The sequence below is a fragment of the Quercus suber genome, unplaced genomic scaffold (genome assembly GCF_002906115.3).
Source record: "Quercus suber isolate HL8 unplaced genomic scaffold, Cork oak 2.0 scaffold_347, whole genome shotgun sequence".
Taxonomy (NCBI): domain Eukaryota; kingdom Viridiplantae; phylum Streptophyta; class Magnoliopsida; order Fagales; family Fagaceae; genus Quercus; species Quercus suber.
The window spans coordinates 153,435-167,509 of NW_027069799.1; the positions used below are offsets into that span (position 1 = coordinate 153,435).

The following is a 14,075-nucleotide window of genomic DNA, read 5'->3' on the forward strand; positions in this document are numbered from 1 at the left end:
ACAATAATAGGACTTGTCAGTAATTCAGAGGGTCCAGTTTCATCCATCTCTGGAGGAGCATGAGATGGATAGATATCTCATGTAAGAGGATGTATATCATGTATAACAAGAGGGGAGGACTTCTATTACAGAAATATGATGTATTTTTTTCCTCATGTAAGATGTGCAGTCAATCCATCAATTGACCAAAAATAACTCATCCTCATGAGCTAGGTCGGTTTTTGAGAGTTGATACGTTGGGTTGGGTTGAGTTGGATTGTCAAATTTACCTTAGTTGTTTTAGTTGACCATAAATATTTTATAACCCAAAAAAAAAAAAAATACTGTAAATTTTACGTCGAAAAAAATTCAGCATTAGTTGCATAATACATTTTTTTTTGGCTGAACATTAGTTGCATAAAACATTATCCGTAGGGAAAGACATCTTGTGCATCTCCAATACGACTAGGAAAGCGTGCATTCTCCCCTTCGTTTTCCATCAATTTAAGGCAAGCTACCTAACCTTAAAAGCATCACACGGAGAGCTTAATTTGAACTTTTTGTGCTTTCCTTTATTTCTTTTATGCAACCATCTATGTTGTTTTCCTTTCCAGTGGTTTGCTTACAAGAACCTGGATTTCAAACCAGACAGGTTAGTGTCAATTTGCTATTTGGACTCTTATCACCAAAAACTTAGTTCCAATTACATAATTGCTATCATTTGGAAGAATTTTTAAGACAATTTTTTCCAGCATGGGTCATCAACAAAATTTCAGGCAAGCTCTAGAAATAATTAACTTCAGTTAGAGGGAGCAAAGGAGAAGGACCCTGATTAATAACAAAGTTTGAGTAAGATATTCAACACAATTACTTGCAACAGGTAATAGGAAATGAAAAGAGCTGAAGGGGATGGAGATACATCCGCAAACAAATATTTACATTTCGAGTCACATAATATTAGTGAGTTTGAACCTCTTTTCCGATGGTAAGAGAGCAAACTAGGATCTAAGTAACCATACATCATGATCAGTTAAGAGTAAATGTGGTATGTTATGATTATTTTGAGCATCTCGGGAGTTTTCATACTGCAGCCTGCAGCGGGAAAACTTGTCGATAGTTGTGCATACTGAGCAAGGTAGTTTGTGATCAAATGAAATTTGCCACTCTCGGTTTCAGGGCAAAAACCACAAGGATTATATGCATCAACAGAAGCTTCATGATAGCAAGCTTTAAAGATATGGGCTTTTTATGAATGTTCAAATCGACAACAAACCCAAAAAATGATTGAGGTTATGGCCCTTCAAAAAACCTTGCTACATATTTCTCAACAAGAATGATTCCTTTGGTCACAAAATTTGACTCTGACCAGATCAAACACCTCCCAACAGGAGCACTTCAATAGTGATAATAGACTCACAGAAATGTCGTAAAACCACACTTCAATGGCTGATTCATGATTAAAGAAACCAGAGCAAAATCAGAGAGAGATGAAAAATAGGAAGCTAAAATCTCAATTCTCATATAATGAGCCACAAACAGGCTCCCCTAACTAATCTGAGCCTTGGCAATCCCTTAACATGAAAAGGTAGCCAATCACAGCATCCACATCCGAGAATGCAGGTGCTGCACCATTCGATGGAAGATACAAGGAGTGCCATCATTAGCTTGATTAATAAGACTAATTTCATTATCCAATATATACACAAAACATCCCATATTGATATCATAATATCACCAGAAACTGGTCCTCACCCTATCTCAGTAATTAGGCAAAACAGTTTAGAAGAGATTGACAGCTCCTACAAAAGATACGTTCAACCTACAGTGCAAACGATACAGATTCCTAATCTTTCTTATTGAACTCCATAACAGCCGAATTACAGACAAAACAAGTAAAAGAAATGGTCTTAAATCCAGCTCCAAATGCCAAGTCAAACAATTCGTGTTGCATCCGCACCCTTCCTCCCGGTTTTTGAGTCATCATAAGCATATCAAGTAGGGATTTGCCCATTGCAAAAGTGGTCATCTCTGGGAAAATTGGAAGAATTTGCTCCACAACGATTACCTTTCCGTTTTTTGGAAGAGAATTGTAGCAGTTCTTCAACAACTTCGAGCAGTGATCGTCACTCCAATCACGAAGTATTCCCTGCATAATATCCATAATCTCACGATATTTACTGAATTTATTTCTTAATTAAAGAGAAAGATGGTCCTTTAAGTCATCAGTACAAGTTGTTGGATTACACGTGTGAGTGAAGTTTCACATTGAATAAAGATGAGAAGAATGAGTGGTTAATATAGCATAATTGGGCACATACCCATTGAGATTAGGCCTTTTGGGTTAAAGTGTGTCTCTATATATTATATTAATTACTTAAGGAAACTCCCCAAGGTATTTATCCCCCCAATAAGTGGTATCAGAGCCCATGGTGGTGTGGGGCAAAGGTGACAAGGCAAGCTATCGAACGATCTTGGAAAAAGCCCAACAAAGAAGTATTATTGCCAATGGTGGTAGACAATGATGATGTGCAAGGTTCCTATGGACATGGACGTGCGGGGTTCCTATGGATGTGCGTGCGGGGTTGACATGTGGTTCCTATGGATAGCGTACGAGAGACCCATGGATGAAGCGCTGATGAAGTGAAAAACCTATTAGGCAAAGGGGAAGTGAGTAGGACTTATTCATGGCCTACAGAGAAGTTTTGAAGCCCACAGAGAAGTTTTGAAGCCCACAGAGTGGCATAGACTCACATATGAAGGGGAGATTGTTGGGTTACACGTGTGAGTGAAGTCCCACATTGAATAAAGATGAGAAGAATGAGTGGTTAATATAATATAATTGAGCACATACCCATTGGGCTTAGGCTTTTTGGGTTAAAGTGTGTCTCTATATGTTATATTAATTACTCAAAAGAAGCTCCCCAAGGTGTTTATCTCTTCAACAAGTGGTATCAGAGCCTAGGGTTAGGTTTGAGTGGGAGCAATGGCAGAGGAAGCAGGAAAGGTGTCTGGAAGAAACTGTTCAATTTGAAGATGGTAGAGAATGCATTAGTAGCACAACATCTGAGCAAATTTAACACTATCACAAATCAATTATCGTCTGTAGAAATTGATAGGCAGAGGTAATAACAGAAATTCAAATCGGGGCAGATCAAAATCCAGAAATACTAATCGGAATAGAAGTAAATCTAGATCAGGCCAATAAGTACAATGCTAGAATTGTGGGAAAACAGGTCACTTTAGGAACCAATGCAAAAATCCTAAGAAGATGAATGAAGATGATTCTGCTAATGCTGTAACAGAAGAGGTACATGATGCATTACTTCTTACAGTAGACAGTGTACTTGATGATTGAGTTTTGGACTCAGGAGCTTCGTTTCATACCACTTCACACCGAGAAATCATATAGAATTATGTTGTAGGTGATTTTGGTAAGGTGTATTTGGTTGATGGTTCAGCCTTGGATGTTGTAGGTATGGGAGACGTCCGGATATTGTTGCCCAATGGGTCTGTTTGGTTACTAGAGAATGTTCGACATATTCCTGACTTGAGGAGGAATCTGATTTCTGTTGGACAACTTGATGATGAAGGCATGCAATACTATTTGTTGGTGGTACTTGGAAGGTTACAAAGGGAGTTAGAGTATTGGCTCGTGGAAAGAAGACTGATACTCTCTATATGACCTCAAGTCTAAGAGACACAATTGTAGTTGCTGATGCAAGTACTGATACAAGCCTATGGCACCGCAGACTTGGTCACATGAATGAGAAAGAGATGAAGATGCTGCTGTCAAAAGGAAAACTACCAGAATTGAAGTCCATTAAGTTTGACATGTGTGAAAGCTGCATCTTAGGAAAGTAGAAAAAGGTAAGCTTCTTGAAAACTGGCGGGACACTGAAGGTTGAAAAATTGGAGTTAGTACATACTGATTTGTGGGGGCCTTCTCCGGTTGCATCCCTTGGAGATTCAAGGTACTACATCACTTTCATTGATGACTCAAGCAAAAAGGTATGGGTTTATTTTCTGAAAAATAAATCTGATGTATTTGAAATTTTTAAGAAGTGGAAGGGCCATGGTTGAGACAGAAATGGGGCTAAAACTAAAATGTTTAAGATCTGATAATGGAGGAGAGTACATAGATGGAGGGTTCAGTGAGTATTGTGCTGCACAGGGAATTAGGATGGAAAAGACCATTCCTAGGACACCACAGTAGAATGGTGTGGTTGAGCACATGAACAGAACTCTCAATGAGCGTGCTAGGAGTATGAGGCTGCATGCTGGACTACCAAAAACTTTTTGGGCTGATGCTATTAGCACTGCAACTTACCTGATAAATCGAGGGCCATCAGTTCCAATGGAGTTCAGACTTCCTGAGGAGGTTTGGAGCGGTAAAGAAGTAAAGTTTTTATATTTAAAAGTTTTTGGTTGTGTTTCTTATGTTCATATTGATTCTAATACTCGTAGTAAACTTGATGCAAAGTCTAAAATATGTTTTTTCATTGGTTATAGTGATGAGAAATTTGGCTATAGGTTTTGAGATGAACAAAACAGGAAAATCATCAGAAGTAGAAATGTGATATTTAATGAACAAGTTAAGTACAAGGTCAGGTCAACTGTAGTGTCAAATGTTACAGAGATAGATCAAAAGAAATCCGAGTTTGTAAACTTAGATGGATTGACTAAAAGTACTGTTCAGAAAAGGGGTGAAGAAGATAAGGAGAATGTAGATTCACAGGTAGATCAGAGTACACCTATAGCTAAAGTTCGTAGATCTTCCAGGAACATTAGACCTCCACAGCGTTATTCACCCGCTTTAAATTATCTCCTGTTGACTGATTGTGGTAAGCCAGAGTGTTATAATGAAACCTTGCAAGATGAAAATTCGAGCAAGTGGGAGTTAGCCATGAAGGATGAGATGAATTCTTTGTTGGGGAATCAGACATGGGAACTGACTAAATTGCCAGTAGGAAAGAAGGTTTTGCATAACAAGTGGGTTTACAGAATAAAGAATGAGCATGATGGTAATAAACGTTACACGGTCAGATTAGTTGTTAAAGGGTTCCAGCAGAAAGAGGGCATTGACTACATAAAGATATTTTCTCCAGTTGTGAAGATGTCAACAATTAGATTGGTGCTGGGAATGGTGGTTGCAGAAAATTTACATCTTGAGCAGTTAGATGTGAAGACGACATTCCTTCATAGTGACTTGGAGGAAGACCTTTACATGATTCAGCCAGAAAGGTTCATTGTTCGGGGACAAGAAAATCTAGTCTGCAAACTGAGAAAGAACTTGTATGGCCTAAAACAAGCTCCAAGACAATGGTACAAGAAATTTGACAGTTTTATGCATAGAATTAGATTCAAGAGATGTGAAGCTGATCATTGTTGTTATGTCAAATTCTTTGACAATTCTGTTGTATGTGGATGATATGCTCATTGTAGGGTCTAGCATTTAGAAGATTAATAATCTGAATAAGCAATTGTCAAAATAATTTGCAATGAAGGATTTGAGAGCTACAAAACAAATCCTTGGTATGAGAATCATTAGAGATAAGGCTAATGGTATATTGAAACTTTCACAGTTAGAGTATGTGAAGAAAGTTCTCAGCAGGTTCAACATGAATGAAGCTAAACCAGTGAACACACCTTTGGGCAGTCATTTCAAATTAAGCAAAGAACAGTTATCGAAGACAGAAGAAGAAAGGGACCATACGAGCAAGGTGCCCTATGCCTCAGCTATTGGCAGCTTGATGTATGCTATGGTGTGTACAAAACCAGACATTGCACATGCAGTGGGAGTTGTGAGCAGATTCATAAGTAGGTTTGGAAAGTAGCATTGAGAGGCAGTCAAGTGGATTCTGAGATATCTGAAGGGTTCATCATATACATGTCTTTGACTTCACAGGTGCAAGTTTGAAATTGCAGGGTTATGTAGATGCTAATTTTGCTGGCAATATTGATAGTAGAAAGAGTATTACTGGGTTTATATTTACTCTGGATGGTACAACTATATCATGGGCTTCAAATCTGCAAAAGATTGTTACTTTGTCTACTACAGAAGCTGAGTATGTTGCAGCAACTGAAGCTGGAAAGGAGATGATTTGGTTACATGGTTTCTTAGATGAATTAGGTAAGAAGCAGGAGATGGGCATTCTATACAGTGACAGTCAGAGTGCAATTTTTCTTGCTAAAAATTCGGCTTTTTGTTCAAAGTCGAAACATATACAGACAAAATACCACTTTATCTGGTACTTTGTTGAAGATAAATTGGTAATACTTGAGAAGATATGTGGATCTAAGAACCCGGCGACATGTTGACTAAGGGTGTCACTATTGAGAAGCTGAAGCTGTGTGTAGCTTCAGTTGGCCTTCTAACTTAAGGACAGGTGGATGAGTTGCAGGGATGAGGGATTGCTTTTGGAGGATAGCGGCTGATGTTGGTAATTGAACTAGTCTCCAAGTGGGAGATTTGTTGGGTTTTGTGGAGCCTAGTTTATTTTTGGCCTGTTTTGTAGCCCATTGTAATTTTGTGTATAGAATATAAAAGCCGATTTTGTGATTAGGGTTTGTAATTGTTGTTGTGTTTTTTAAAGAGAGAAAAAACACTGTGGCCACACTTTGTATTTTTCCCTGATAATAGTGAAATCCCTGTAACTCCGTGGACGTAGGCAAATTGCCGAACCACGTAAATATTGTCTTGTGCGTGTGATTTTTTTCTTTGATGTGTGTTTTCTCTATATTTTTTGTTTCTCATATGTTGGAATTTTGGTTGAATTCCCAACAACTGTTGGGTTACACGTATGAGTGAAGTCCTACATTGAATAAAGATGAGAAGAATTAGTGGTTAATATAACATAATTGAGCACATACTCATTGGGCTTAGGCCTTTTAGGTTAAAGTGTGTCTCTATATGTTATATTAATTACTCAAGAAAACTTCCCAAGATATTTATCTCCCCAACACAAGTAAATAAGGAAATAATGCCAGAAAAACTCAAAAACTCACGTTCAAAAATATGGCATCTCCTTTTGGAACACTCTCGAACATATCTCCGGCTACATGTTTCACACCTGCAAGACAAATTAACACATCCTTTAATCTAAGCATTCAATGAACTAATCCCGAAAGGCCATCTAGGTTCTTGAAACATGCAGTCATGCATTAACAACCACAAATCAGTAATATTGAGTTGGCAAGATTTAAATAATCAATCTCAACAGACAATATGAGATTTTCCATTTTGGCCATCTCAAATGATAGATGATTTGGAGTTACTCTCTCTGTTTCTCTCAATTTAGAATGCAGTTCTGGAGCGATGTGGTACAAAGAAATTGATAATATGAAGGTTGTAAAGAGTACAGTAGACAGTACAAGAGAAGAGACCTGGTGGAACTGCACTTAAATCAAATCAAGTGATGAAATATAAAACGCAATATATCACCAACCAGTTTATTGATCATATCAATTTCAAATGCCCATAAGAGAGCTCGTCAAATTGAAAGTTACCTTTGGAGAAATGACACAAAAACTCCACAATATTATTTCAAATATTATATATCGAAGAGACATCATACCAGGAAAGGGTGGGGCATGTTTTATGACATGAGGCAGGTCAAAGTTAATGCCCTCCATAGTGGGGTATTTGGAAGTGATTAAGTTAAGTGCCACTCCAATGCCACCCCCAACATCAACCAGCTGCTTGAGGTTCTCAAAACCTTTGAAGAACTCAAGGATCTTCTTAACAACTATCGCAGTGTGGCTGAACATTGCTGTGTTGAAAACTTGACTGAACCTGCCGTCCCTGCCAGCATACTCATAGGCATGCATTCCATGGACCTTGCTAAATGGAAGTCCGCCTTCAAGAATGGCATTCTTCAGTTGAGACCTAACATTCATTCAATTCAACAACAAAGTTAGCCACCATTAGCAAAATTTGGATGAAGTCTGGGAACAACTAGCATAAGGCACACAGGTAATCCCTTTGAGATGGGTGTTAGACCACATTATTAAACTACTTTTGACTATGCCAAAAAACCAGCCACAACTACAATTCCTAATAGGTAACAATGATTATAATAACAACAATGAACAAAAATCCAAATACCCAAATGTCTTGTAGCCAGATGGCATCTACCACTCCCGTCTCCCATGTCGGGGTTCGAGTGTTCGTCCCACCACCCCAAAAAACAAAATAACAACAATAATAATAAATCTAAGTATTGAATTAACAACACTTTGTCCTTATGCAAGTTTGTCATTTTCGTTTATCATTCTAGTATAAAACTATTACCATAAAAGTTAAATGTAAGTCCAAAAACTTAACAAAAATGATCAGCACCAAGTGGGGGCAAAAGTAATATAACAAATTGACTAATCAACGAGTTATGTATGTCAAATAGTGCTGTGGATTCAAGCAAATTATCCAAGGAACATTCTCTATGGCCCATAAGGGAACAAATCACAAAGCATGACATGAAGATTGCAAAACAGAACTAATTAAAACGAATAAAGAAATAAGGGGATTTCTTTATGATTAGAGAAAATGAATAAAAAATTCAAAAAGTGATGACTGAGTCACTGACCAACTATCCAAGTAAACCTTGTCATGAACCAAATCCATCAAGGGTGCCAAGGAAACCCCATCTTGTTGGTTACCCCGCGCAAAGTACTTGGACACTGAAGTGAGACAGTATCGCCTGTGAAAAATATCATCATCCAAAGAGACACCAAGCACGCCATGGTGCAGCAGTAGGCTACAAATGCGGTTAATCATGGCTGGTGCGTCCGGGTTCGTAGTGGGCATTTGGGCCACAATCTCCTCAGCAGAGAGCGTGACACTGGGACCCCCATTGGCCAAGATGTCAAAGACACCAAGGTCTATGGCTGTGTGTATAGCCATGGGTAGCGTTGACCCGTACACCAGTTCCATGGCCGCAGAGAAAGCTTCTTCTTCTTCTTCTCTTTTTTGAATGCGTTGTAACTCTTGGCCATCAATGATTGTTGTTGGGCCGATGACGATGTGGGTTTGTGCTGAAGATGATGAAGCCGCAGCAGCAGCAGCAGCCATTTGTCTTGCCTTCTGACGCCTTTTCCTGCCCATGGCTACTTTCCTTCTTGCTTTTCCTCTTGCTTTTTCGGTGAGAAATGAAAATGAGTAATGAAGGGTCAAATAAAGTCTAGAAGGATGTCAAAGATTCATGATGATAAGTTGATAACTGCCCTTTTTTTTTTTCTAATCATTATTATGTAAATCTTAAAAATACTATTTTCACAATATTTTTACAAAAAATTTTAAGTGATAAAAAAAAAAGTAATTTTAATAGTAGTTTTAAATTAAAACTAATAATATGAATTTCAGTTAGCTAAACTGATAAAATAGCTGATGGTTGTATAAGAAATTTAAGATTCAATTCCTGCCTACACCAAAGTGCTAGCCTAGGGAGTTTTTCCAAAGTGTTGGGGCTAGAACTTGGGCTCTTTCACCTCCATTTGAGACAGCCACTTTGAGACTGAATGTTCAACCACTCAGCCAACCTCACTGGGTTCTACATGAAAATGTTGTCCCTTTAAGAATACTTTCGAACGTATCTCCTCCTAAATGTTCCACGCTAGAAACATAAGTTAACGCGCCTCTTTATCTACATAACTTATGTATTTTTACAGCCTATCTAGGCTTTTAAAATTATGATATTAGCATTATTATTCCATAAAATTCATATGTTGATCCCATCGTTTTAAAAATCGGACCGGCTAGTTGAATCGGTTCAACTGGGAACCGGTCACCAACCCAGTTTGATTAAAAACCCTAAAATTGGCCAAAACCAATTAAAAACTGGTAAAAAATGGGAATAGGGAGCAAAAATGATGTGCCGGTTTTTAAAATCATGGTTAATCAAACTTTAAATGGATAAGATACGAAAAATCCTTAACAATATTGTGAAAAAAAGATACTATGAGTTAAAATAATATTGGAATACAGTGGGGCATGTTGTATAACATGAGGTAAGTCGAAATAAATGCCTTTGACGTGGGGATATCCGGAAGTGATGAAGCTAAGAGCAACTCCTAGACCATCGCCAACGTCAAGTTCATCAACTAATTGCCAGAGTTGCTTTTCATAAGAAACATTGCTTTATTTGCCTTTTGAAAAATTGAAAAAAAGAAAAGAAAAAAAGGCTTCCCCACTAGAATTGAGTATTTACTAAAGAAAGGTTTCAAATTGGTACGTGCTGATACAAAAGAAAGATCTGAGGTGTCAGAATATGAACTTTATGTACTATATAATTGCTTTTAGCAATCGAACCCAAGTCTTAAAGGTAAAAAAAACCATCTCAAAATAAATAAATAAATAAAGGTAAAAAAAAAAAGAAAAAGAAAAGCTAGGAGATAATTACAATGAACTTTTCATAAGTCCTCGTTTCGTGGCCGACATTGAACTGTGGTTCACCAATAAGACTATTCAGGATTTCTTAAGTTCTAAGTATGGTTCGCCAAGCAACATGTACATAAGGTTAGAAAAAGTCCATGGAAGAAACCAATGTGAATTTGAAACTTCTTATAGACAAAGAAAGCCATAGAGTGCTTTTTGCTGAAGCTGGCAAGGATTTCATCGACTTCCTCATTCACATTGTAGCCCTGCCCGTTGGAACTTTCATTGCGCTTCTCAAAAAGCAAGGAATGGTGGGCAGCTTGGGGAGCATTTATGAGAGTGTTGAAAGTTTTCCTATATGCATACCTTCAACCAGTGGTGGTTCTAGGAATATTTTATAGGATGGTCATTAAGAAACTTAAACTATATAAAATTTAATAAAAATAGAATTTCATATATTGACCATAAAAATAAAAAAAAAACACACACACACACACACATGCACACGAAGACATAAAATTTTACAATTTTCTTTTTGAATTTTCTGATAATAAAATCTGTACACGATATTTTTATTATCAATGCTGTAAATTACATCTTTTTCAAAATTTTAGTTCCATAAAAATTTTCTTAGGCTTTTTCTTTTTGTTTGTAAGGACCTAATATATTGTTAACAGGATCAAAGTTTAACTACAAACAAGCTGTAGTCTAAGACTATAACTCTCATTAAACAAATTAATATGGTCATTTATTTTGAAAATTTAAATGTTAAATTGTATGTTCTTTATATTCTTAAAACACATGTTAAATTTCATGTCAATCAGATGTTATTTACTATTTAATCTATAAATTTATTTTTTTTATGTATAATTTTAGACAACAAAAATTCAAAATTTAAGGATTTGAGTGATGACATAACTTTTGATACTTGATCTTTTTGAAATTTTGCAAGTATAGAGGATATAAGAAGATAATATAATCTAATGGTAGATAAAATATTAAGTGGAGTTGTAGTCTTAATCTACAACCAAGTTTGTTACTAAATTTTGTCCAAAGTGTAATTATGTAGAGCCTAAAAAAATTTAGGGTGATCCCAAATATTTTTTAAGGATAAAAAATCATAAATTTTTTAAAATTTACATATAATAATTAATTTTTTTCCAAGTCAAGGTGGTCATACCACCCTAACTTGGAAAAACCCGATTGAACCTAGGGTCCAAGGAAGGATACTCAAACATATGCATGCCATAGACCTTGTTGAATAGAATTCCTCCCTCAAGAATTGTATATTTCAATTGGGACCTACAACAAAGTTAGGTTAGATACCATATCTCTTTATTACAAATTTTAGCAGCATGTGAATTAGTTTGTTGGAGTTTTAGCTTAATATATATGGGTCTAATTGTGTCGTATTAATTTCTCAAATTAAAAGAATAATAATAATAATCTGTATGTGGGATATCCACTCATGCATGTATTAATTGTATACCAAATGTGATGAACCACTAGAGTAGGAGTACTAGACTAGGGTTTCATAACAAACCCATTTCCAGGGAGTGCCAAAGTTGTCGGGAATCATGACATCTACATTGCTTCCTCAACGATGTAAATAACGAGACTTTGTATTACCTTGCCCCACCCATTGTTGAGTGTTGGGTTAAGATAACTTGAGCTCGGTTAATTAATTCAATTACCTAAGTTGATTAATTAGGGCAAATTACATGCGAATCGTGGAGGCACCAACAAATCACCAAATAAACTAAATGCAACGAAAAATAAATTAGACATGGTGATTTGTTGACAAATGGGAAAAACCTCTCGCAAGGCAAAAACCCCACTGGGTGATTTTAAGGTCACCACTCTCAAGAATTCACTAATCAACAATCAAGTGGTTACAAATATAAGGAATCTTACCACTACTCTCGCCTATTCTGAAATACCAACTTATAGTTGAACCCTTACTCCAATACCCAATTGGATTTAATCTTCTAGTAGCCTTCTTTCCCTTGATGCATAGATCTCCAATCTGTGACTAACCCTTTTGCATGGATCCCAGTATGTGACTAAATCTGACAACTTGAATGGATGTTGTTGGCTACAAAGTTTTTCACTTCATCAACAATGAAGATCAAGAAGTACTTGGTTATAAAATCCTATAGCGTAAAAACGCAGTTGGTCTCTGTATTTGTGTGTGACGGCTCTTAAAATAAGTTTTATATATGTCTAGGTTTGTGAGAAAAGAAACCCTAAACAAATACATAAGCTTGGCTCGAATTTCAGATCTGGAAATCTTAAAATCGTAATCCTCGATAGATTGAGCTTCTATCAAGGCATCTGTCAAGCTTCTCATTTAGTCTCAATAGTAGTATCTATCGAGCTATCTGTCGAGACTTGATGAAACAACTTTTCTTCACTTGTTTCTTAGATCAGTCTTTATATCTTTAATACAAACACTTGATATACTTGAACAACATATTCTTGATGTATTAAACCCAACTTAGATCTACCAAATTATAAATAAAGTGCATTCTGTTAAAGGATTGACATATTATATAAAATATGACCCTAAGACTGAGCAATTCAGAGCAAGGTAATGTATATGAAGCAGATCTAAAAACAAGAAAAAAGACATGACACACCAGCTAGCCAAGGAAGACCTTGTCTTGAAGCAAGGCCATTAAGGGACCCAATGAAACACCATCTTCATTCGGCACAAAGTCTTTAGACATAGGAGTAAGACTGTAGAGCCTTTGGAAAGACCCAATGTTCCCATTGTCAGCAACCATAGCACAGCCAAGCACAGAGTCGCGGACCAACAGCTTAAGAATGTGGTGTGGCTATGTCGGGGTTCTTGGTGGGCATCTAGGCTACAATTTGTGAAGGAGAGAGCTTGGCTCCAGGACGCGCTTTGGCTAAGATATTAAAAACCCCAAGCTCAATGGCCTTAAGGTCATGGGCAGCACAATGGATGTCACTAGCTGCATGGCATGGGAGAAACTCTCTTTTTCTTCTATCTTTTTTATCACCATCAAGAATGCTTCGGTGGGATTCTTTGGGAGAGGCCATAAAATAAACTTTGAATTGATTTGAACATCTTTCGTTCACAAATTGGAAATTTTGTTTATTGGATTTATAGAGATGGAATGATTTAAGGATACGAATGTTGGGTGCATTGCACCACATGGGTCCAGCCTACACCTTGGCTTAGCTCATTAAATGAGCTTGTTGGACAAGCTGCTGAGAAGCCAGAAAATTTAAAGGAGCTTCCTAAAGAAGCTTGCCAAAAAGGAAGAATTGAAGTCATCTTTTTCTCTAATATTATGTACAAAAGTCAAGGCAAGTTGGCTTGCATTTATTGTGAATTGATGACAAGCGTGTGGAAGGAAGAAAAGAAGATAAAGATGCAGAAATAAAAGGAAAGGTCATTCAGTCATTTGATGCAAAGAGAGTCCTAGAGTGTGAGGACAGTGTACTCTTGAAAAATTGCGTGAGTGAGAGCAAGCAAAAAAAGGAGAAAAATACATAGAGCAAGAGAAAATTGTGAGAGATAAATAGTGAGGAAAAGAGTAGTGAATGAAAAATGTTGTAATTTTTATTTAATATAGTGAAATTATTTGGAGTTTTTCCCTTCAAGGAGAAATGATTTTACAAATAAATTATTATGTTCTTGTGTGGTTGTGCTTCTGTTGTGCTTGTTGAAATTTATTTCCACTTATATAGAATTTTT

General features: G+C 36.8%; 1 protein-coding gene and 1 pseudogene across 1 annotated transcript; both read right to left on the reverse strand.

Moving 5' to 3' along the window:
* Positions 1-1,644: 1,644 nt before the first annotated feature.
* Positions 1,645-9,164, reverse strand: LOC112008529 (anthranilate N-methyltransferase). Its single transcript, XM_065759947.1, has 4 exons — positions 8,562-9,164; positions 7,554-7,864; positions 6,985-7,049; positions 1,645-2,125 (listed from the first exon to the last, which is right to left on the reverse strand). Exons 1-4 carry the CDS (start codon positions 9,077-9,079, stop codon positions 1,823-1,825), a joined length of 1,197 nt encoding a protein of 398 aa, XP_065616019.1. The 5' UTR covers positions 9,080-9,164; the 3' UTR covers positions 1,645-1,822.
* A 2,368-nt stretch (positions 9,165-11,532) lies between these two features.
* On the reverse strand, positions 11,533-13,582 carry LOC112008523 (caffeic acid 3-O-methyltransferase 1-like; annotated as a pseudogene).
* Positions 13,583-14,075: the final 493 nt, after the last annotated feature.